Source organism: Mirounga angustirostris, unplaced genomic scaffold (genome assembly GCF_029215605.1).
Source record: "Mirounga angustirostris isolate CCGP_5_RB_7025 unplaced genomic scaffold, mMirAng1.0.hap1 SCAF_12, whole genome shotgun sequence".
In the NCBI taxonomy this organism is placed as follows: Eukaryota; Metazoa; Chordata; class Mammalia; order Carnivora; family Phocidae; genus Mirounga; species Mirounga angustirostris.
In genome coordinates, this window is record NW_026991720.1 from 42,023,807 (window position 1) to 42,047,747 (window position 23,941).

General features: G+C 39.0%; 1 protein-coding gene across 4 annotated transcripts in view; it reads left to right on the forward strand.

Annotated features, from left to right (window-relative positions):
• The window catches only part of DPY19L1 (dpy-19 like C-mannosyltransferase 1), a 90,249-nt gene extending 67,158 nt beyond the window's left edge, over positions 1-23,091 (forward strand). The window contains exons 15-23 of one of the 4 annotated variants that reach the window (XM_064575061.1): positions 4,394-4,465; positions 7,168-7,217; positions 9,574-9,598; positions 10,129-10,248; positions 11,660-11,834; positions 12,793-12,892; positions 14,064-14,189; positions 20,274-20,455; positions 21,847-23,091. In XM_064575061.1, the coding sequence (XP_064431131.1) occupies positions 4,394-4,465; positions 7,168-7,217; positions 9,574-9,598; positions 10,129-10,248; positions 11,660-11,834; positions 12,793-12,892; positions 14,064-14,189; positions 20,274-20,430 (825 nt within the window). In that variant the 3' untranslated portion in view covers positions 20,431-20,455; positions 21,847-23,091. Of the gene's footprint in view, positions 1-4,393; positions 4,466-7,167; positions 7,218-9,573; positions 9,599-10,128; positions 10,249-11,659; positions 11,835-12,792; positions 12,893-14,063; positions 14,190-20,273 lie in introns of all 4 variants that reach the window. The other 3 variants (XM_064575060.1, XM_064575059.1, XM_064575062.1) reach the window with 3 other exon arrangements.
• The last annotated feature ends 850 nt before the right edge of the window (positions 23,092-23,941 follow it).

Sequence of the window (23,941 nt, forward strand, 5' to 3'; positions counted from 1 at the left end):
GTACAAGTTTTTCATTCCAACGATGTTTTTCTTTCTAAAGCTATTATTCAGATGCTTAAAAAGAAACCAGAGAGTAGTGTGGGGGATTGTGAGATGGAAGTCTGCAGTACTACTTGATGTTCTTGGACAAGCGACTCTCATTTGATTTTCTGTAATAGCTTACCAGTTCCTAGTGGTATGCTGCAAAAAGATATTGGGGGACCAAATGAGGTATGTAGGGAAGTACTTTGATATTTTGATGATATTTTATATAAAATATTATTTTGCAGCAATCGGTGAGCTGGTTTGGTTCAACAAGCATGTATATATGTATGTGTGTCTTTTTTTAACACCACCCATGTGGCCCCAATTTATTATGATACTTTATTATCTGTGAAACATTTTCCTGCAAAGCTATGTGTGTGTATGTCTACACTGGTCAACAATACTCTGTTTCCCTTTGATCCCCGCTGGGTGGTTACCTCTGTGTCCTGAGTTACAGACCAGGGGATGATAGTGTACCACACTGCAAATTCCTATCAACCAGACATTCTGAATTGAGCATGTGCTGCAGATGGACTGTTTACTCCAGTGACCTGTCAGTCTTCATTCCCAGGTTCTGGCAAATTTCGACACATAGTGGCTAATAAATAGTGTATGAATGATAGTGTTGAGCCCACTGAAAGAAACTAAGGAAGAGTGTCTTCCAAGACATTCAAATGCATGTTCATAGAAAATCAAGACTCCTTCAAGCAAGTGGTAAAGGAAATAGAAGGTAAACATCGGCAGACCATTAGGATATGGCGGAGGTCCTTTGACATTATGGAGGATATTCATGCCACTGTAACCTGAGAGTATGCACCATCAGTTAGATGACAGAAGAAATTTATTGAGGCATAGCATGACGTCAGTTAATTTGAAGACGACAGCAGAGCTGTTTGCAGCCTGCTCTGCCGCATCTCCTCCATAGGTAGCTTCACAGGGCCTGTGCAGTAGAGACAGTATGGTGCCAGTTCAGAGAAGGCGTCCATTGTCTGACACAGCCATACACTGGGGAAAACAGAACAGTTTCCCATGATATTATACTGATACGGAAAGACCTGTATAATGGAATGAACAAAATGGTATGGCCGTATTGACCTATAGTTAACACACATAGAATAAGGTGTAAGAGAGCAAAGTTTTAACAGTGGTTTTTGGCTGGAGAGATAATGATTAACTTGTTTTGCAATTTGCATCTTCAAAATTTTCAACAATAATCATATTTCAATTGTATTCTGCTTTAAAGTAAAGTAAAAACAATGAGGGGGATCTTTCCTTTCTAGATATGGAAACGGTTAGCAACACTATTTAAAGGACAAGGATACTAAGACAGGAACATTTTTATGGCCAAAAATAGACAGCGCTTGGATAGATCCATGTGTATGTACTTAACTATGTTTATGTGTATTTACTTAATAATGAAATGAGAGAAGCACAGATAAATAGTTAAAAAGTGCATTATTTCATAAATATTATTTGAAATATGGGATTTGGGGTGAGGAGTCAGGTTAAAGCCTTGTGTCACATTATGCAATAAACTTCAGTTAATTAACGTGTCAATATTAAATGAAGCCTGAAAAATTTGAGGGACGTTTCAATGAGTATTAGCTTCATTTTTTTAATGAACATAATAGCAGTGCAAAGCACATATGAGAATGATTAATAAATTTGACTGCGTGTAACTTAAAACATCTGTACCTTAAATATTATAAAAATTAAAAAGCAGATGACTAACTGGGATGACTCTTGCCATAAATATAACAAATGGATCTAGGGATTAATGTAGTAAGTATAGGAGATTGTCCAAATCAGTAAAAAATTACTGAGGACTCTTACCCTTCTCCACCACCAAAAATACATCCCCATTCCCACACACATATGTAGAAATGGGGGAAGGATATGAACAGACAACCCATTGGGGAGGAAATGCTGATAACTGATTAACATGTGAAACTGGTTGTTGTCTTTATTTTTTCTGCATTTTTAGTTTTCACGATGAGCATATATAACTTTTATGCTTAGAATAAAACCAAACATTCGTAGAAAAAGAACTTGTAATTCTAGTAGCACACACGCATGTATACACACGCATACCCCTCTCCCTGTGTGGTTTGTTTCATTTGCATTTGTCCTTGTGCATACACTCTATCTGATGGATCTTTTGGAATTGAGGAAATTGTATAATTTTATTCCCTTTATATTAATACTTTTATATATTAAGTCGAGTCCCTTCTCTTGGTTTCCTGCTGAGAGTTATACTGATCTTAGTCACTTCTTGTTCCTCCACTACTTCCCCCCATTTCTAATTTATTGTAATACTATAATCCGTGACATTATTTTACTTCCCATATACTCTCCCCTCTGACCCCACTGTAAGAGTCCCATTGCACGTTCAGTGTCTGCACACGTGACCACTCATGCTGTTCTGTCCCCTTTACATCCCCGTCCTTGTCGCAGTTCTGTAGGTTGGTGTTTTTAATGCTGCATGTGCTGGGATTGAAGCCTCTCCTGCCATTTCTTTATTGGGTAAAGCTTGCTCTGCAGTGGATTCCTCAGGAAGGGCCATAGGAGCCATAATCCTTGAGTTTTTACATGTTCAAATATTTTATCAGTGGCTTTTATACGGGAAGGTCTGGCTAGATGCAGAATCTTCGGCTCAAGGGATTTTCCTTGACTGTCTTAAATAAATTACCCCACCATCTTCCAGCCTAAGTGTTGCTGTCAAAGTTTGATGCTAACCTGATTTTTTCTTTTTATGAGAAATATTAAAAAATACCTTTTTTTTAAAAAGATTTTATTTATTTATTTGACAGAGAGAAACAGGGAGAGAGGGAACACAAGCAGGGGGAGTAGGAGAAGGAGAAGCAGGCTTCCCACTGAGCAGGGAGCCCAATGCGGGGCTCGATCCTAGGACCCTGGGATCATGACCTGAGCCGAAGGCAGACGCTTAATGATTGAGCCACCCAGGCGCCCCTAAAAAATACTTTTAAAACAAAGTTTTGGAGGGGCACCTGGGTGGCTCAGTGGTTAAGTGACTGCCTTCGGCTCAGGTCATGATCCCAGGGTCCTGGGATCAAGCCCCATATAGGGCTCTCCCTGCTCAGCAGGGAGCCTGCCTCTCCCTCTCCCTCTGTCCCTTCCCCTGCTTGTTCTCTCTCTCTCTCTCTCTCTGTATCAAATAAATAAATAAAATCTTAAAAACAAAAACAAAGTTTTGGAATATAATTTTAAAATTGTTTGAATTTTTTGTTAAATTTTGTTAAATACTTTAAACGCAATTTTGACACCTTGCCTTTTTAAGGTAAACCCTATATCTCACAACTTTTCTTACATTTATTGTTAGTTGTTATTAGCAAATATCTAAATTTTTGAATAATAAAATACTTTTGGTTATATGATTTTTGATTAGGTTAAGACAATTACAAATTTACAAAATAGAAATAAATGTATTTTAAAAGATTAAGTACTATGCAAATGTTTATAAAGGTAAATAGTAAAATAAAAACAAAAAATCTTCTTTTAATGGGACTTCTAACTGTGAAGTATGCATTTGGTATCAAAGTATCAAAATTACTTTTCTAATACAGAATAACAAGCAAGAAAAGTGGACTAATTAGAGGGAAAGTCAGAAAATACTCCTTATATTTTGTAGGATTAAAATGTACCAGTGTTTTTAAATACGGTTAAAGCTAGATTCCTCTTGATAAACATATTTGGGAAAGTATACATTATTTAACTCAATAATACAAGATTATTTTTGTGAGGGTAAATGTTGGTGGTAAGCAAATCAATTGCAATTGAGAAATTTCAAGCCTAGAGTTAAGACTGTGACTTCAAATGATTGAGAAATATATAGGATTGCAATGTGTAGGGGTTTGTTATTAAATGTTTCTGTGGTTCTTATTAAGAAAAGGTAAAAATGTTTTTATTTCTCTTGTAAACATTGGTCATTATTTTGTGTGTGTGTGTGTCTCTTGGGATGATGGTTAAGATTTTTATCCCCCACCAAATGTACAGGAAAAGCACATGCCATTTAAAGGAGTTCTGCTGACCTTAGGTGAATATTAAGTTGAGTTCTCTAGTTAGAAAAGTAGTGTGCAAAGAGGGAACAATAATCTTTCCAGTCCCAGTCACATTTTATACTTACAAGTGTTTGGGGACTGTGTTTATTTGTGTTTTCAACTCAACATTTTGGGGAAGTTTGTTTCTATGGAAATGCATCTTCATTTTTATGATGGGAGTAAGTGGGTATATTGGATGGACCCTAGATGGGTGAAGGCTCTGTTTATACTTATTAAAATTCATTTTGTTCATTATTTAAAATGAAATTTATCTGAAACTCATATTTTCAAAACATCTCTTTGAATTTCAGACTCCACTGAGGTATACAAAGACATTGCTGCTTCCAGTCGTTCTGGTTGTGTTTATTGCAATAGTTAAAAAGGTAGGTCTGTCAGACGAGATCGGGCGCGTTCAGGGTGGTGTGACCGTAGAGAAAAATGAAGGGGGGGAAATTGGAGGGAGAGATGAATCATGAGAGACTATGGACTCTGAGAAACAAACTGAGGGTTTTAGAGGGGAAGGGTGTGGGGGGATGGATTAGCCCGGTGATGGGTATTAAGGAGGGCACGTACTGCATGGAGCACTGGGTGTTATACGAAAACAATGAATTGTGGATCACTACGTCAAAAACTAATGATGTATTGTATGGTGACTAACATAATAAAATAAAATTTAAAAAAGGCCTGTCACTTAAGAGCTCTTTCTTTTTTTTTTTTTAATTAATTTATTTAGAGAGTGGGCTAGAGGGGAGGGGCAGAGGGAGAGAGAGAGAATCTCAAGCAGACTCCCACTGGGTGCAGAGCCAGATGCAGGGCTCGATTTCATGACCCTGAGGTCATGACCTGAGCCAAAACCAAAATGCTCAACCGACTGAGCCATCCAGGTGCTCTTTAAGAGCTCTTTTTTTTTATTTTTTTAATTTTATTATGTTATGTTAATCATCATACATTACATCATTAGTTCTTGATGTAGTGTTCCATGATTCATTGTTTGCGTATAACACCCAGTGCTCCTTCAATACGTGCCCTCTTTAATACCCATCACCAGGTTAACCCATCCCCCCACCCCCTCCCCTCTAGAACCCTCAGTTTGTTTCTCAGAGTCCATAGTCTCTCATGGTTTGTCTCCCCCTCTGATTCCCCCCCTTCATTTTTCCTACTATCTTTAAGAGCTCTTTCTTATAATAAAGCACTTTCTTGTTTCTACCTAATAGTTAAGTATATTAAGTTACATGTTAATATGACATGATGTTTTATATGGATTTGTTGAAACATATTCTGTATTTTCTTACTCCTAGCCCTTGATGAACATTTACAAGCCTTAAAAATATTCTACTATCTGCCAGCATAAAATAGACGTAGGAAAAGGATGGCTCGAGTTTTGGTAGTCATGTATTTTTGAAAGACATGATCAAAGAGACCATATTGACCCAGATACAGTTATTTTTCTCTTTGTAAATTATTACTGACTGACTTTTAGCTTTATGTAATATTTCACCAAAATATTTAATATATGCCATTCTAAGTCATCTGTGCATTGCTCACAAACTCCTGGATCGAGTTTATTGTTACTGATCAAAAAAATAGACTATTAATAATGTATTACCAACATCGATAAAATTGTTAGACTCCCAACTTGGCTTTGATAATGAAATTCTAAGCCCAGATTTAAATCAGGTCAGGGAAGTTCCAGTCTTTAGCCAAGAGCAGGTATGATATTCTCTTTTTTCTTTTAACAGTTGGTGAATTCTGTAACTGCAAGTGTTTTAAGAGAATGAATAAAGATTAATCTGTAATCAAAAAACAGATGATAGACCCTAAAGGTTTTCTGATTCGTAGTTAGTAATTTCTGTGTTAACACAGTGTTATATATTTGTAGAATATTCTGTACTATAATTATTGTTCATTATTATATATTTTTTACTCTCCCTGAACATATCACATGTGTTATTGCACCTGCTTATTTGACAGCCCTGTAGGGGATATTATTATCTCCATTTTGACAGATGCAGCTTTAGAAGATCAGAGAGGTTGTTGCCAGCCTCACATCATGTCCATTAAAAAGCAAGGGAATAGGAAGAAACAAACTCGGCACCTCTCCCCCCTTACTGGGTGTTGTGTCGTGTTCAGCTTTGTAGTCCCACAAGCTTTTCAAATCTAATGAGTTTATAGTCAGTCAGTTTCTGCTCTGTGCCACTCTGTGCTTCCTTTGCCTTTTGCATACTTTATGTGGGTGTGCACCCAGTAGGTAATCAAAGAATACCAACGTTGGCAATTCAGAATGCATTAAAAAGACAGCAACCTGGATGGCTAGAGATGATGCAAACTGAGATGTTTGATTTAAAGAAGAAGGATTCAAAGGGAAAAAGGATAATTATTTTCAAATATTTAAAAGCCTGCCACTTGGAAATAAGATTACACTCGTTTTGGCTCTTTAGAGTCATGGCCAATTCTAGGGGGAAGGATTTTTGACCAGAATTGATCTGGGCTGACTAGGAAAGTGTTACAGACTCAAGCAGCAGTTGGGTGGTTCTTCCAAGAGCTGGATGAAAACCTGTCAGCGGTGTCCTAGAGGACACTCACACTGGAGATAGGATTCAGATTAGATGACCTTCCAGTTGCTGCTCAATATGCAAACTCAGTGTTTGGTTAGTTGTCCTTATCAGTCTCTGAGCCTGTTGTCCAGATATGTGTATATATGATTAAGGAGAGGCATAGCCAACAACCTTGGCCTGGTGGAATTCTGCATGTGAACTGGAAGCCAGAAAGAAGGTCAGGTTTCAGGGCTTAGCAATGCCTCCTGGTTGTTGTCCACCTTCTGGGAGATCATTTAATCCATCTGAGCCTCTTGCTCATTTACAGAATGAGGATAATACAATCTACAATACAGGGCTGTTGGCTATTAGATATGATCAAGTACTGTATAAATGGAAGAGTATGGTGTTATAATTATGTCCTGAGTTATCTCTTAGCTCCATACTTCTCATATTTTTAAGTAGAAGTTTGAAAGTTTAGAAGATACTTCAGTTGAAATTTTGTTTTTCCCAACACAGCTCTTCTAAAGTGTTAAAAAATCTATTTGCAGATTATTAGTGACATGTGGGGTGTCTTAACTAAACAACAGGCACATATAAGGTAAATATGCTATTAATCATTTTGTTACATTATTAAGTAGATATTTACGATGTATTTTTATAGTTCATGTTGCACTCAACATTTGATAACTGGTGTTTTCGATTGTCATTCCTCTTTGCTTTTCTCATTATTCCCTATCTGTGCAGAGCTCAGAACATCACTTATTCATACTTCAAATTCCATCTGTACACTCCTACAGTAGGCCTACACATAATCTATATGTGAAGGACACAGCTTTGTGCTTCAGTTTAGCAGGGAAAATAAATTATTCTGTTGATGGTTTTAGGACCAATGGACTGTCTTTTGAGAGAAGAGCAGGGAAATATAAAACTGATTCCATACTTCATGTTTTACACAAACTAAATTTCAGATGGAGCAAAGATTTAAATGTAGGAAAAAAATAAAACCCCAATATTAACCAAGAGATTATTTTTAGAATTTTAGCATTAGAGAGGCCTTGTTAAGTATGACATAAAACCTGTAAGCTAGAAGGAAAGATTGAAAAGGCTGACCAGATAAGTATTTTGGTTTGATAAGATACTGTGAACATTGTTCAAAGAAAAAGACAAATTGGGGAAAATATTCACAATATACGACAAAGGACTAATGACTGGCATACATAAAGGACTTCTACAAATTAATAGGAAAAATGCTAAAACCCCATTAGAAAAATGAGTGAAGGACACAAAGAGGCAACTGAGAGAAAAATAAATTCTCATTTTTCTCTTTTCTGCTACATGTCCCGTGGACCTGCTTTCTGTTCTTTAACCATGGCGGCTTGTTTCCTGCCTCTGCAGTTTTGCCCTGGTTGTGCCCTCCGCTCCCCACAGCCTGGCTCTGCATGTGACCCACTCCTTTAATTCTTGTTTAAATGTCACCTCCTTCAAGAAGTCTTTCCTGACCATCACTTCTGAGGAGATTCCTTGTCTCCTTGCTTGTTATTCGCCGTTATCTCATGCTTTATCTTCTCTCTCAGCATTTATCACCCTTTATACTTGAACACTGGTATGCTGCCTGTTTCCTTTCCACCTCGCTCTTCTCTAGTCTTGCTGTCTTTGGAGTTAACCCCTTAAGAACCTTCCTGCTATGGGGCTCTGTACTGTCTCTCTCTCTGCCTGAGGGATGCTCAACCTCAAACCCTCCACTCCTTCAGGCCTTGCTCACATGTCACTCAGTTGGTGACCATATAGATTGACATACACCTTCCTGGTCACCCAGCATTCCTGGCACCTTTTGCCCTGCTTCCTTTCTCTCCACAGTACTTATCACCGTGTGACTTTTGCTCCTTTGCTTTTTGTTTGTCTCCCTTGACTTCTATGTAAGCTCTTTGAGGGCAAAGGTATTTTCCTGTCTTATTTCCTGCTGTATCTCCACTGTTATCAGTGCTCAATGAAATTGAGGATGGGTGGGTTTGTACCCTGTAGGCCCAAGGGGTTCATTTTGGTAGGGCGAGACAGATGGTAATCAAACCAGTGAACTGTGTTCACTTTTGAGGAGATAAGACAGGGAAATGGAGTAGGAGTGATTATGGAGAGGGGCACTGAATATGGGAGTCTCTCCGATGTTTGAGGGAGTAGGATTAGTCTTGTGTGACTGGAGCACGGTGACCAAGAGGGAACGCGGTAGACAATGAGTTTCAAGAACGAGAAGTAGGAAGAACATGTGCAGCATGGTAAGGCTTTGAGAGTTTATTCTCATTACAAAAGGAATCCACTGGAGGGTTTTAAGTAAGGAATTGGCATGACTAGATGATCTTTTTCAAAAAATTGCTGGCACCACTGTGATGATAATTGAAATGGGGTGGCCGGGAAGGGGTGGTGTGGGGTCAGAGGGAGATGTAGGGAGGGTATATGGGCCTTTAAGCATGTATCCTTCTCAGGAAATTGAAACTGTCAAGCAAAACTAAAGTGACTATTTGTATATTCCATAGCCGCTGCTGAAAACATCTTTCATGTGTGGTTTCCTAAATGATCTCTGTAGCAGCTACAGTTTATGGGGGAGCTCAGGGACCACTGGTGACGAGAAGCAGGGGTATGGAAGTATGAAGGCTTCAGGCTTCCCTTCACTCCCTGCTTTGCCAGAATATCCCCAGGGAGGTATCTCATACACCGCAGTGTGCCTTTTGTTGAGCCAGTAATTGTCCATGTAGTCAAATGTGCAGGGTATGCAAAGTCAACTGTCTTTTAAAAGATTGTGGCACCAGTTTCGGTTCGTAACTGTTAGTTATTTTTATTTACATATATGTGTCCTTGGAATATTATACAAGTTGTAAAACTCATATTTGTAAGATAATAATGCAAATAATTGAAGTAAATGCTTCAGTAATGATTCAATAGTATTTCTTATTCCATTTCAGAAAACACCAGTTTGATCATGGAGAGGTAAAGACTCAATATTACTAAAATTTTGTGTATATTTGGACTTTTCTTTCTAGTTCCGGTTTTTAAGTATTGGTAATTGTCACTAATCATCTTCAAAATAGGTCTGTATGTGTTTTTATGAGACTGTTACAAACACGACCATTCATTTGTTAAAGCAGTTAAGTAGGAAGCCCATTTCATCTGCTCTGATCATCCTCACGATGATCTGGTTTATTGTGTGAATGGTTGCTGCTTCCCTCTCCTGGTGATGCCACCTGTTTTTCTTTCTTCCTTCTTTTCTCTTTCCCTTTCCCTTTCCCTTTCCCTTTCCCTTTCCCTTTCCCTTTCCCCTCCCTCCCTCCCTTGTCTTTTAAAAGATTAAAAAAAAAAAAGGGTAGAGCAGTTTGAAAGTGAATTTTAAGACTCATTTATTTCAGAAACCACAATATTGTTCCTAAGAAAAAGCACCCTTTTCTGGATATTCATCTATTTAACAGTCTATTAAACTTCACAGATAGTAGGAGTGAAAAAATGTTTTCTCTTTCTTTCAGCTAGTTTATCATGCGTTGCAACTGTTAGCATATACAGTCCTCGGTATCTTGATTATGAGACTAAAACTCTTCTTGACGCCACACATGTGTGTGATGGCTTCCTTGATCTGTTCACGACAGGTAAGATGGTTGGTATGTTGGCGTTAGAGCTGCTATGATCACTTTACCCCCGCCTTGGTTATTGAGTGGCCCCCTAAAATAATACTGAATTGCTCAGAATTCTTTAAACTGTTGTAGTGAAAGTACTTCATGGTTTTGTAGTAACCTTTCCTAAAGGGCAAAGGCCAAGGCAGGTCATTTATTCTAAAATAGTCTTTGGCGTACAATGAATACTCAAGTAGTGTAGGCTGAATTCATGAGTGATTACTACAGATGTTGATAGAAAACAGAGCTTCATTGTAGAAATAATTTATTGTTGTTTTGCTCTTCCTACCCCAAAGAATTCTAACCAGTGATTTCAAGTTGCAGGTACTTTCAAATAGATGTTCTTTTTCGGTATCAGGCCTAAAAAATATTTTTTTTCATTTGAGTATACATTTGTATGCACATCCCTGACTTGACTTTTTAAAATTTAGTGTTGGCCATTTTGGTTATTTGCTACTTATGTTTCCTGGCTAACTGCCTCCTTGCTCTGCATCCACAGATTTATGCTTCTACACAGTGTCCCCTTTCCATCAGACCGTTGGCCAAGGTGCAGCAGCAGTAGCTCTCTTACATTTCGCAAATATTTACTAAGCATCTACAGCACGCTCTGGAGATGAGGGTAGAATGGTAAACAGAAGAATCAAAAAGCAAAAAAATATATATATATATTCCCTCAAAAAGCTGGATCTAGTTCTACAGACATATAGAGAACGTAAAGAGAGAATGATAGGGACAAAGTGTTATTGCGTGTGGACTATTTGAATGGAAAAATCAGTCAGCCTCAAGGTTCCCAGGCAGAATGACGGTGTTGTGTTAGAGAGGCAATGCTTACTGGAGGCCAGCTTAGGGAGGAAGCCGCTCTTCCTGACTGCCCCAGGCTGGGACAGGAAAGGAGGCTAATGGGAAGCCTTGCGTCTTAAATCCCAGCCTGCACCATGACTGCAGGTAGAGAACCTTGCCCCGGGGAAGGCTTCACAGGTGTGGGACCTCTGCGAACACATGGCCCACCCTCAGAAGGACCCTACACCTACTTGGATGCTCTTCTGTTGTTCTTTTGAACTTCTAAATAATTTTTGAACAAGAGGCCCCATATTTTCATTCTGCATTGGGCCTGGCAAATTATGTAGGTGGTCCTGGCTTTACCTGAACCTGGAATTAGAACAAGTTGAGAGAACCGCTTCTTAAATTATGTCCCACCTATGTAAGGCTAATGGCCAAATTCTTTTAATCCCTCTGGTCATTGTTTCTGGAACTTTTTCTTAGAATAATTAGTCCTTTATCTGGGAGTCTGCCAGACACTGCGTTCTTCTCTGGGAAGAACTTTCGTTTATTGGATGCAGGCTGCCTTGTACTAACAATTATCAATGTATTCTGCATTTGGTTTCAGCTGTTTGGATGGCTCTTTTGCAAAGTACATCCTGGGGCTGTTGTTTTTGCTGTATTAGCAGCAATGTCAATACAAGGTTCAGCAAATCTGCAAACCCAGTGGAATATTGTAGGGGAGTTCAGCAATTTGCCACAAGAAGAACTTATAGAATGGATCAAATACAGTACTAAACCAGGTAAGGTTCCCCCATAGTTTTATATGCCACAGCAAAATCTTAAACCCACATTACTTCCAGTGACCTCACTCTTTCTAAGCAGTGCTGCTTCTAGATTATTCAGAAAAAGGGAGATGTCAATCTTACTTAAATGGTTTGCAAAGGAAATGTTATATTTTCTTAGTAACCTATTTTGCTTTTTTCCATAAATTCTAATGTTTTTTCAGAATTTATCCGAAGTTTTATGTGGCATGATTTAAAATAATTTTTGTTGTGCTTATTTTCCTAATGAGTTTTTTTTAATGATTTTTTTTTTTTTAAGATTTTATTTATTTATTCATGAGAGACAGAGAGAGAGACAGAGGCAGAGGGAGAAGCAGGCTCCCCGTGGAGCAGGGAGCCCGATGCGGGACTCGATCCCAGGACCCTGGGATCATGACCTGAGCCGAAGGCAGACGCTTAACTGACTGAGCCACCCAGGCGTCCCATTTTCCTAATGAGTTTTAATCTTAGTCTTGCACATTCCTTCTTAAAGTGAACTCATGGAATATGACACTTTATTCAAGGGAGATTTTGTTGTTATCTGAGTATCAAATGACTGAATTTTAAATCATTTCCCAGAATTCCTTGGTGCTATAAAACTTTCCTAGCCAATTCATTAAACTTCTTTCCTAGAAGCAGGACGGATTCCTAAGACATTACAAAAACAAACAAACAAACAAACAAACAAAGCCCCAGGAATCCTCACTGATGAAAGGAGGAGGCTCTAACTTCCAAAGAAAATGGTTTATCCAAGCCAGGGGGCTGATAGCCATTTTACCAGCCAGCTGACTTCAGTCTGGTTCTTCCATTGAATCTTTAAGTCGTGAACCTCTCTGGGCTTCCACTTTCTCACCTGGGAAGTGACCGAGTTGACCAGAAGGAGACCCTTGTAATGCTCACTGAGTGTCTTCCTGAGACCGTCTTTCCTGCTTTGCAGATGCAGTGTTTGCAGGTGCCATGCCCACAATGGCAAGTGTGAAGCTCTCTGCGCTTCGGCCCATTGTGAATCATCCGCATTATGAAGATGCAGGGTTAAGGTTAGTACACAATTCTCACATCACCCAAAACAAATTTCTCACACAAATCCTGAATGAGGGAACCAGTAAAATAATGAGTGTTTCCAGAAGGCTGTGGCAAATGGGAATTTATAGAATTAGGGGAGAAAACAATGCTGAAATAAGAGGGCTGAGTCAGATACAAAACTGTTTATTGGGCAATAAAACTATAACCTCTGGGGTTCTCTTCTCTACTAGGCAGCAAAATGAAATCATAGCATGTCTGTCTTCTGCAGGTGAAGTGCATTGCAAGACACCCAGGTCCTTATTAGTCATCACCCTCCTTAAGCTCCCCAGAAGATTCATGAGCCTCTATCTTTTATTAAGGTTTCCTTTTGGCTATTTTTCTTGAATTCTGAGGAGTCAGTTGATGGAATCCCATTCAGAGATTTGAATTTATTCTGATTTTCACCCATATAGCCTACTAGAATGGTCTTGGTTTTTGTTTTTTATATTTTTCATAAGTTAGAGTATTGTGTTCTCTTTGAAAAGGACATAGACTTAATTTTCATGCAATTTCTGGGTTAGGTCAAGCTATTCATTTCCTAAGTGACTGGGTGAATCCTATTAATCTGTTCTTTTGTGTAACAGTGAAACTTCTATTTTATAAATAAAAAATCTTTTCACTAAAAATCAATCTCAGTAAGCTTATTTCCAGAACAGTTGTGTTGAATAAGTTTAGTTGTTGTTTTTTGGGTTTTTTTGTTTTGTTTTGTTTTTTAATCTAGGAATAAAACAGAGAGCCGTGAATGCCAGTTCTGGCTGCGTCATAGTTGGGACTGCAACTATGGTTGCAGTGTGGTCTGGTAGCTGTGTTTGTGTTCATCCACACACGGCATGCCTTACTCTCACGTATAATGGGGTCATGGAGAATACAAAACTAAACCAAGCAAGCAAACAAACAAAAAGACTAAGTTTGGAAATGCAGGGATGCATTAAACTGAACCTCTTCTCCCAGGACTCTTATGCTATGCTTCTACCTTTTTCTTTTGACCTCCCCGATGCCCCTGAGCAGGAACTCTGTGAAGAATGTTCTCTTGACCTGACTCTTCTGCAGTCTTTCTTCTTGTTCCCATTCAGTGCTTTCTCCCAAATAGATTGATTGCATCCTTTTAATCTTGAAAATCTTCTGCCCAATTATTTTTCTTTAAAGAGCCAGAACGAAAATAGTTTACTCAATGTATAGTCGAAAAGCAGCTGAAGAAGTGAAGCGAGAATTGATAAAGTTACAAGTGAATTATTACATTCTAGAAGAGTCCTGGTGTGTAAGAAGATCCAAGTGAGTATTCAACACAGTTAATATTTTATATTCATAAGACATGAAAATTAATTCAGTCTTATGGCAAATGCTTTACTCGTCATATATGGGGGATATATGTAACTTTCAGCATAGTATAAGTGGTAAAACTTTTTAGATCATTATTTGAATTGGAATTTTTTCCTTTCTACTCATTACAGATTTTTTTTTAATAATGATTTGCATGCATACACTACCTTAAAGGTATTATATTGGCACTGACAATTTCCCAAATTGCTCATATTTGCCTTTGATGTTTTTAAAGACTTTTAGCTTAAAGTCGGATGTATTTTCTTTTAAAAAGACTTGCAGAGTCTGCAACCGAATAATGGCGATTCTCACTGTAATGAAGTAAGGCAGGCAGCTGAGAGGGCCCCCTTTGTGCATGCCACATGTCTGCACCGTGTCCGTGAGGGACAGGCCCACCCTCCCAGCGTCACCTCAGAGCGACCCTTCCTTCTTGCTGTTCCACATCTAATTTGAGTGGGGAAATAATTAACTTTACTGTGACCCACATTCTCTTGGGTTTATAGTTTGAAAAACTATTTCCACTCAGAGAAGTCCATTAAGCATAGAATAGCAAAAGTTAGTAAGCTCTGCAAAGCAAATATGAATTGTGAAGTTGACTGTTTAGAAATCTTACACCTGGGTGACGAGACAGCCGATGACAGGAGCTTGCTTTTAAAATACCAAAGCATTGGCTCCATGAGGATCACAGACATGAGAAGTTCATTAGAGATCAAGAGTATTTTATGGAATACTATTATTTTTAAAATTCTCACTTCCCTTTAAACAGAGGCCTTTGGAGGTTGCTGTGTTTGTGGCTTAATCATACTTACTCACCATGTATTTCAGTGATACACAAGGGTGTTAAGACAAAATAATTAAATATTGACTCAGGATATTTACTGTGATGCAGTAGCTGTCCACATTGCCCACAAGGAAACTCAAACGATTGTTGATTATTGAATGATTTTCCTATGACTGGGTCCCAGGTGACTTGAATTGAATCAGGATCTATACAAAATGTTCTTATTCTTAGAGTTGTAATTCAGAAAATGTTTTAGTTCCTTATGAACATAAGAATCTCGCTTTTAATTAACTTTGTTATATAAACTTAGGGCGAAAAAGTCACAAGCATCTCTCATAACAATTTTATGAGGACATCGTAATGTAAATGAATGGTAGGTTGACATTTGCAGTCAGGAGAACATAGTTTCTTTTTTTTTTTAATTTTTATTTATTTATTTATTTATTTTTAATTTTTTATTCTTATGTTAATCCCCATACATTACATCATTAGTTTTAGATGAAGTGTTCCATGATTCATTGTTTGTGCATAACACCCAGTGCTCCATGCAGAACGTGCCCTCCTCAATACCCACCACCAGGCTAATCCATCCTCCCACCCCCCTCCCCTCTAGAACCCTCAGTTTGTTTTTCAGAGTCCATCGTCTCTCATGGTTCGTCTACCCCTCCGATTTCCCCCCCTTCATTCTTCCCCTCCTGCTACCTTCTTCTTCTTCTTTTTTTTCTTAACATATATTGCATTATTTGTTTCAGAGGTACAGATCTGAGATTCAACAGTCTTGCACAATTCACAGCGCTTACCAGAGCACATACCCTCCCCAGTGTCTATCACCCAGTCACCCCATCCTTCCCACCCCACCCCCCACCTCCAGCAACCCTCAGTTTGTTTCCTGTGATTAAGAATTCCTCATATCAGTGAGGTCATATGATACATGTCTTTCTCTGTTTGACTTATTTCACTCAACATAATACCCTCCAGTTCCATCCACGTCGTTGCAAATGGCAAGATCTCATGCCTTTTGATGGCTGCATAATATTCCATTGTATATATATACCACATCTTCTTTATCCATTCATCTGTCGATGGACATCTTGGCTCTTTCCACAGTTTGGCTATTGTGGACATTGCTGCTATAAACATCAGGGTGCACGTACCCTTTCGGATCCCTACTTTTGTATCTTTGGGGTAAATACCCAGTAGTGCAATTGCTGGATCGTATGGTAGCTCTATTTTCAACTTTTTGAGGAACCTCCATACTGTTTTCCAGAGTAGCTGCACCAGCTTGCATTCCCACCAACAGTGTAGGAGGGTTCCCCTTTAGGAGAACATAGTTTCTTGACAGAGATTTCCACCCACATTGTGATCTTCTTTATTGCCTTGGGCTTCACTCTAGTTCAGTGATCAGCCTGAGATACCTATAGGTTACTGGAACATAAAAATAATGCTTTTGACCTTTTTGTCCCCAAGCTAGTGATGAGCCTTGATTCAAGATTATTCATTTTTTTTTCTAGACCGTGCATAGTGTTTTGAATATGTGGGAATTGCAGAGGCTGGGGCGCTTTGTATTCTAAGATGTTGATGGAGCTCCTTGGATTTGCCTCACTGTAGTGGTCTCATGTTCTGATGGGCAGATCCAAATGACTTTGGATCATTTCCATTTAGCGCTCACTTATGGGCACTAAGACTGAGAATCTGGGGTGGGAGTGTGTGCTCGATTTCCCCATCTGGACCTTGACTTGCCCCTATTGTGTTTTTCCAGCAGGAATGGAGAGGAGGAAGCTAAGGGAAGTGACTTTCTCTAATCTATTTTCCTCAGTAACTAAAAAAGCACTCTCCATCTACTGCAAGATTTAAGCTGATAATAAATCTCAGGAAACCTTAGGCAGGTGCACTCTGCTTAAACCTTGAAACAAAACACAAGCTGCAGTTTCTGTTCTGCCAGGGAAGCAAATCGGGGACTGAGGCAGGAGAGGAAAGGGAAGAAGGACTAATATTTAGTGCAGTAGGAAAACTGAGTTTCTTGACAGAAGGATCTTCTTTAATGCTTTGGACTCCACTGTCCATTTCAGTTATGCCTGAGACATCTGTAGGTTACTGGAAGAGAAAAGTGTGTCAGAACAGGGGGAGGAAGTAGGGACTCAGTAGGAGAAGAAAGGGAAGAGGGACTCAATATACATCTAGCACTTAAACTGTGCCCAGCACATTGGTGAGCACTGTATTTATGTGATCTCAGCACAGTGGCTTTAATTGTGTGGCTTGATTCTTCTTTAAATACTTGACACCACGTGTTCAAATACAATACGAAAATGTACTCAAATGCAGGTTGTAGATGAGTTTTTAATTATCTACTCTTTTATTCTCAGTTCTCTGCTTTCTTTCTCATTAATTCCAATAATAGAGTTGACATACAATTAAAACACATGAATTCAGAATAAAATCATTCCCATTTTCAATAATGCTATTTAAAGATCTGGCTGGCTGGCTCCTGGAGGAGCTTCCGGAAACTGGATAAGGACTACAGGGTGTTTCACTTAGGCCGACGGAGCTCACAAAGGCAGCTCTTAGCCTTCTCTTTCTCCTGAAAGCAGGTGAACCCAGGAGCCAGGTAGTTTTCTCTGCCCGTGTGTTGTGCTCTTTACTGCCCACAGCCAGCCACGTAGTCACGGTTGGGCCTCAGCGTGTGTGAGAAAATTAAGTGGTAGAGAACCTAAGCCCAGTCTTACTGCTATAAGTACTCAGTGTTGATAGAATCTGGAGTCAGGGAGGGTGTGCAAAAAATGTGCCCTCTACACTCTTCTTGAGAACACTCACTGGTAAAACCTTTTGGGAGATAATCTGACAGGGGCAAAGTGAAAATTGTGTAGCTCTGTGATGTAGCCAGAGTGCTGCTTCTAGAAGTTTAGCTTGCAGAAAGGTACCGGCCCAAGAATGTTTCTATCAACATCACTTTACAACGGCAAAATGGGAATCAGAATATCCATCCATGAAACAGTGGTTCATTAATACATAGACGTACTAGCAACTATTCAAAAGAGTGAAGTAGATCTTCAGGTGCTGAGGTGGAAAAATGGCCACGTTTTCTTGTCAAGTGAGGAGTCCCAAAATAATCTCATTTTTGTAAAAGCAACCCAGGAGCATCTACATATATAAATCCGTGCCTATGTTTGTACCCACTTGTGTCTGAACTTGGATGAAAGAGGCCTCGCAGAATGCGTGCTGGATTGTGTACACAAGCCACCTCTGAGAAATGGCATTGGCAGTGACAGTGACTTTCATTTTTTTTCTTATTTTGATAGGCCTATATTTTGGCACTTTTTGGATGGTAGTTAGCTTTAAATTAAAGATGTTATTAAGAAAAAGAGAGCATATGTACTCCTGCCATGGTGCTTGCCTCGTGGAGAGCAGGGGAGTGGGGCTGCCTTTGGGAATAAAAAGGACATGTTGGAAATGTTTTTTTCTCTTAAAGTGAAGCAACCATGACAAAACATAAGCAGTTGCCAATTCTCTATAAATTTTCTTGTGTTTTGTATTTTTCTGTTTTTTTAATTTCTCAAATAGCACATAAAAATTGTGAACTCCCTTTCGCCTTTTTTGTTTTTATTGATATTTTGAAAGAATTCAGGCCAGTTGTCTTCTAGGAATGTTCCATGTTTGGATTTGTCTAATTCCTTCCTCATGATTAGATTTAGTTGAGCAAACTGTGGCAAGAATATTAATTACCCCAGAGGGGTTGTATACTCTCCATATGTCACTTGAGGAGGTAGAGATCACTCTGTTCTGTCATTGGTGATGCTAAGTTTGATCACTTGATCTATTAAGGGGACAGATCTCCTTTAGAATTAATAAGAAATCTGTGGAGATACTTGGAGTCCATTTGTTTATCCTCTTTCTCAACAACCTTTCACCAGATAGTTCTTGCATCCAGTTTTGATTCTTGCCTGAATCCGTTATTACACTGGTAACATAGATTTGAAAGCAATATACCAGGTAATGAGTAGTGGGGGCAAGGATGGATTTGATAAATAATAATTAATAAATGGACCTAGAGCTCTTGGCTATCTCAGTGGAAAAATTAAATTAAATCTCTACCTCACACCATACAGAAAAATTAATTTCAGATGAGCTATAGGTCTAACTGTGAAAAACAGAACTCGAAAACTTTCATAGAAGACACGATGTATATTCTCATGATATCGTGATAGGGAAGAATTCCTTACACAAGACATAAAAATCACCATCCCTAAAAGAAAAGAGTGACATTTTGGAATATAAGAACATAAAAATCTTCAATGTAATAAAAGCCAAAAAAAAAAAGAAATTTGTGAACCTAGTGAAAGCCAACAGTTATATCTAGAACACTGCTTTAGATTGAAAATAAATGTTACAGGGACACCTGGGTGGCTCAGTCGTTAAGCATCTGCCTTCAGCTCAGGTCGTGATCCCAGGGTCCTGGGATCGAGCCCCGCATCGGGCTCCCTGCTCTGCGAGAAGCCTGCTTCTCCCTCTCCTACTCCCCCTGCTTGTGTTCCCTCTCTCGTGTCTCTCTCTCTGTCAAATAAATAGAATCTTTAAAAAAAATTTTAAAAAAATGTTGCAGTTATCTGCAGATGTTATTGGGACAAATATCACACAATGCCAATTTCAGTTCTGCTATTCTTTATAAAATATATTGCTTTTAAAATTTAATTGTGCATTTAGCTAAAACGTGAGCTGAACACCACTGGATTTTCTTTAAATTGACTCATTCTAGGAGACCGTAGTGGGAAGTTGCATAAATGTGACCTAAGCATATCTGCCAATTATAATTTTCAAGTCAATATATTAACCTCTTACTGTGTGCCAGGCACAGTGCTAGCTAGATACAATCGCTCTCTCTCTCTAAGTCCTCATGACACACCCACGTCATGGGTATTCCCCATTTGACAAATACGGGGAGAGCCTGTGAGCTATCCAAAGCCACATTCTTGCTAAGTAGCTGAGGCAGAATTTAAGCAAGATCTCTCTTGATCAACTGAATTCATGTATTTTTGTATGTCTTTTTCTTTTTTCTTATAGTCAACTTTGCTGCATTCACCTTGTTCTAAAGAGAATTTATGGCAGCTTAAATAAGTATAAATAACTATAATAGGATTTTTAAAACTAACTTAATTTACATAGAAAAAATGAAATGGGGGCAGGAATCTAAAAAGTGTGCTTTGCTTCATCTGCCATATATAATGTACTTTGATTTTTACTCTGTACCTTAATTTCTCTAGGCCTGGGTGCAGTATGCCTGAAATTTGGGACGTGGAAGATCCTGCTAATGTTGGGAAACCTCCCTTATGTAACCTCTTGGTGAAGGATTCCAAGCCACACTTCACCACTGTATTCCAGAACAGTGTTTACAAGGTCTTAGAAGTTATAGAAGAATGACTGCTGCCTACAGACCTACAGAGAAGTACATCAGTAATGGTTTTAATGTTTTGCTAATAACTCATGCCTTGTTTTTAATTCAAATCCCAAAAACTTTTATAGGTAACTGTTTTCAAATAGAAAACATTTTGTTTGGTCAATTCAAATGTTGTTCTGATTGTAAAAATACTTATACCTTAATCAGTTGGTTACTATTTCAATGCAGCCCTTTAAAATTTGCTATGCAAATGAGTATATGTTTGTACCTGACTTAAATATTTGTGCTAAAGTGAGTGAGCAAAGCTACCTGTAAAAGAAACATGATGGGTCATGACAAGGAAGGCATGAAAATATCGTGAGTTCTGACCGTTGTAGGCTGATTTTAGTTTATGGACTCTTGGTGCTCCTTGCTTCCTCTTCTGCCTCTTGCTTTTGTCATTTGGACATCTCCGTGACTGTTGTAAGCTCCTCAGCTGTGTTGGGCCCCTGTCATCACATCCGTAAGAGCAGATGGGGCAGACATGGGTATTTGCTATGTGGACTTATCTGTTTCACTTCTTCATGTTCTTTTGTTTCTTGTTGCTCTTATTAACGAAGCATTTCCTGCCCATTACTAATCCAAATTCTTGGATCTAGTGGTCAGGACCAAATTCCTGTAGTTACCAACCATGTGGCATTAGCATGTCTTCTCGCTCCCCTTTCTCCCTCTTTCTCTCCCAGCATTCTTAGTCAAATAAGTGTCATTTACTCGTTTAGTTGCTTCGAAAGTACTTATTCTTGGTTAAAAAAAATTTAATGGCAATTGTGTATTTTTCTCGTTTTTGGTATTATTCAGATGTTTATATTTTAATACCTTTAAACCACTGTAAAAATTTTTCATGTTTAATTATAGTTTTAAGATCAACTATTTTGAATGACCCAAATATAATGCATCTACAAACTAATGTGTATTTGAGTAGACATAAATTACAGTGGAACAGTAGACTGTAGTATGTGTAGTTTTTCTTTTACTAGTAAGATACAGTAAAACATGACTAATTTTTCTGTCAAAAAAGTAAACGCATAATGAGAAGGAAATGGAGTTTTTATATTTTACTTTTTAAATTGCCTGTCTTTAGTAAGACAAAGCCTTAAGCCTTATGTTATAATTTGGATCCCCAAAACAGTCATTTCAGTACGAGGAATGAATATATTCAGCCTTCCTCTTTATGTTTTTTTCCTTTGTATTTATTTTCATTTTGAAAGATTCCCAAACATGCTCTGAATTCCTAGTGTGAATTTCTGTTTCTTAGAAGTTAATTTGTGTGAAATGAGATTCTTCAAAACAGTGGATCCTCATGGTTCTGAGAAACGGTTTTAAGATTTTAAAGTCTAAGCAAACCATGACTCCGACGGACTACACATTTAATTACACAGTGTTCTCTTTATTAACCACAGGCAGCTTAACCTCATTGTGGACTGTCCTTGAGACCTGAGTCCTCAGGGATGGTTTCCGGTGCCCACTCCTGGGAGCCACTGAAGAGCTCTTCCCTTTCCGCCTTCTCACCAGAGCCCAAGGACAAGCCTGGTCTGGGGGAAGCACTAGCTTGCTTAGAGCAGACAGCTGCAAGGACAGCCTGGGCGGGCGAGCGCGCAGCCCGCGTTTCCGGGGAGCCTCCTTCTGGCCGGAGCTGCCGTCAGTGTCTTCGGGTGCCTGCCCCCTCCTCCTCGCTCGCTCGCTGGGTGACTTTTATTTCTTGGGCTTCTGCCAGTTTCAGAAAATAGGGAAGCAGCTGGGGAGTCGTGGATTAGGAGTAGAATTTGAGCAATGATGCAGCAATCCAGAAAGATGGCACGAGGGCACTCGAGGCCGAGGTGGCTGGGAGTCGCCGTGGGCGGGAGGAGGGAGGCGCGCTGCGCGCCCTGTGACACTGTTCACGGAGACGTGGCTGGCTCACACACGCAGCGGGGCCAGGTTTTCCAAAACTGTGCTTTTAAAGGCACTCTCTTTTCTCCCCACCCTCCAGTCACTCCCTTCCTGAGGAGTTCACATGTGATGATTGGAAATTCTGTACCGGAAAAACACCAAAAGACCGTTTTGACTGTTCATATGCTGGGAAAGGTTGAAAGTGGTCCAATTAGGTTGTTCTTTTTTCTCCCCATAGGAATCCTTTTATAATGGTATTTATTAACGTAACCCCACCAGCAAGCTATGATTATAGTTCAGGCCAGTCAGTTAAGAACAGAGGCCTTGGGCTGCACGGCACACTCAGCCTTGGTCACATCTGCTAGCAGCCAGTGCCGTAGATGAGCAGTATCTTTTATGGCAACACAGAATAGTAGTAGTTTCCAGACACATGACAGAACAGTATTAAAGCTCAGTATTTTACTCATTTTTAGCCTTTAAAAATATTTTTTTTGCTTTAGTGTGAGGAAGGTAAGGATGGCAAGGAGGTGGTAAAAATAGCTCTTGCTGTCACATATGAAAAAACAAAGTGGGGGCAGTATTTCTATAAGCAGAAAGCCTCTAAAAAACGCTTTGCAGAAAAAGTATTGTGTTAAAACAGGACAATGATATTAAGGAGAGCGTGAAACGCTGTATCAGGAATAAAGTGATATCACATAGAAGTATTGTATTTTTATGAATTTTATGCCAGTTGTTTTACATGTACTATGTATGTTCAATAAAAAAGATAATGAAAAATCTAGAAAGGTTTTTTTTATTATTTTCATTTCTACCTTGACTCTTCACATGTTCAGCCTCATTCTGTAGTCAGATAACCATGAACTTGGTGTGTGGCAGGCTGTAGTCCTCAGTGAGGGGGGAGGGTTCCAACAGTGGGTCCATGAAACTACTTAGTCCTCTTCATTGGGGCCGTGTAGGTATTGGGGTTACCCATACTCTTCTATATTTATGCTATTACACATTTACATTACTTTAGCATTTACATCAAGGGACACAATCATTCTTTAAAGCTGTAGTTTGGGGATAATTTTAGAGTTACTGAAAGCGTTTTCCCATACATTAAACTATAGTGTGGTCTCATGATAATTCCTAAATTATATCTCCATGTTTTTGCTTGATACAAGCATTAGCTTTGTTTGTCTGTCTGTCTGTCTATCTATCTATCTATCTATCTGGAGGAAAGACAGTTTAGCTTAGTTCATGCCTGTATAATTAATTTCTTTACATAGTGACACCTTCCTTCTCTGACATCTTTGGGAATGAAGTGTTTTTAATCCAGTGGTTCTCAAATTTAGTGTGCCTCAGAATCACCTGGAGGGTTTGTTAAAACGCAGATCGCTGCACCCCACCACAGAGGTTTCTGATTCAATTCGCCTAAGGTGGTGGGGTGGTCTGGATGTTTGTGTCCCCCCAGAATTCATATGTTGATATCCTAACCCCCAAGGTGATTGTATTAGGAGGTGGGACATTTGGGAGGTGATTAGGTCATGAGGGTAGAGCCCTCACGAATAGGTTTAGTGCCCGTATAAAGAATCCCAAGCAAGCTCCGTTGGACCTTTCACATTGTGAAGTTACAGCTACAAGTTG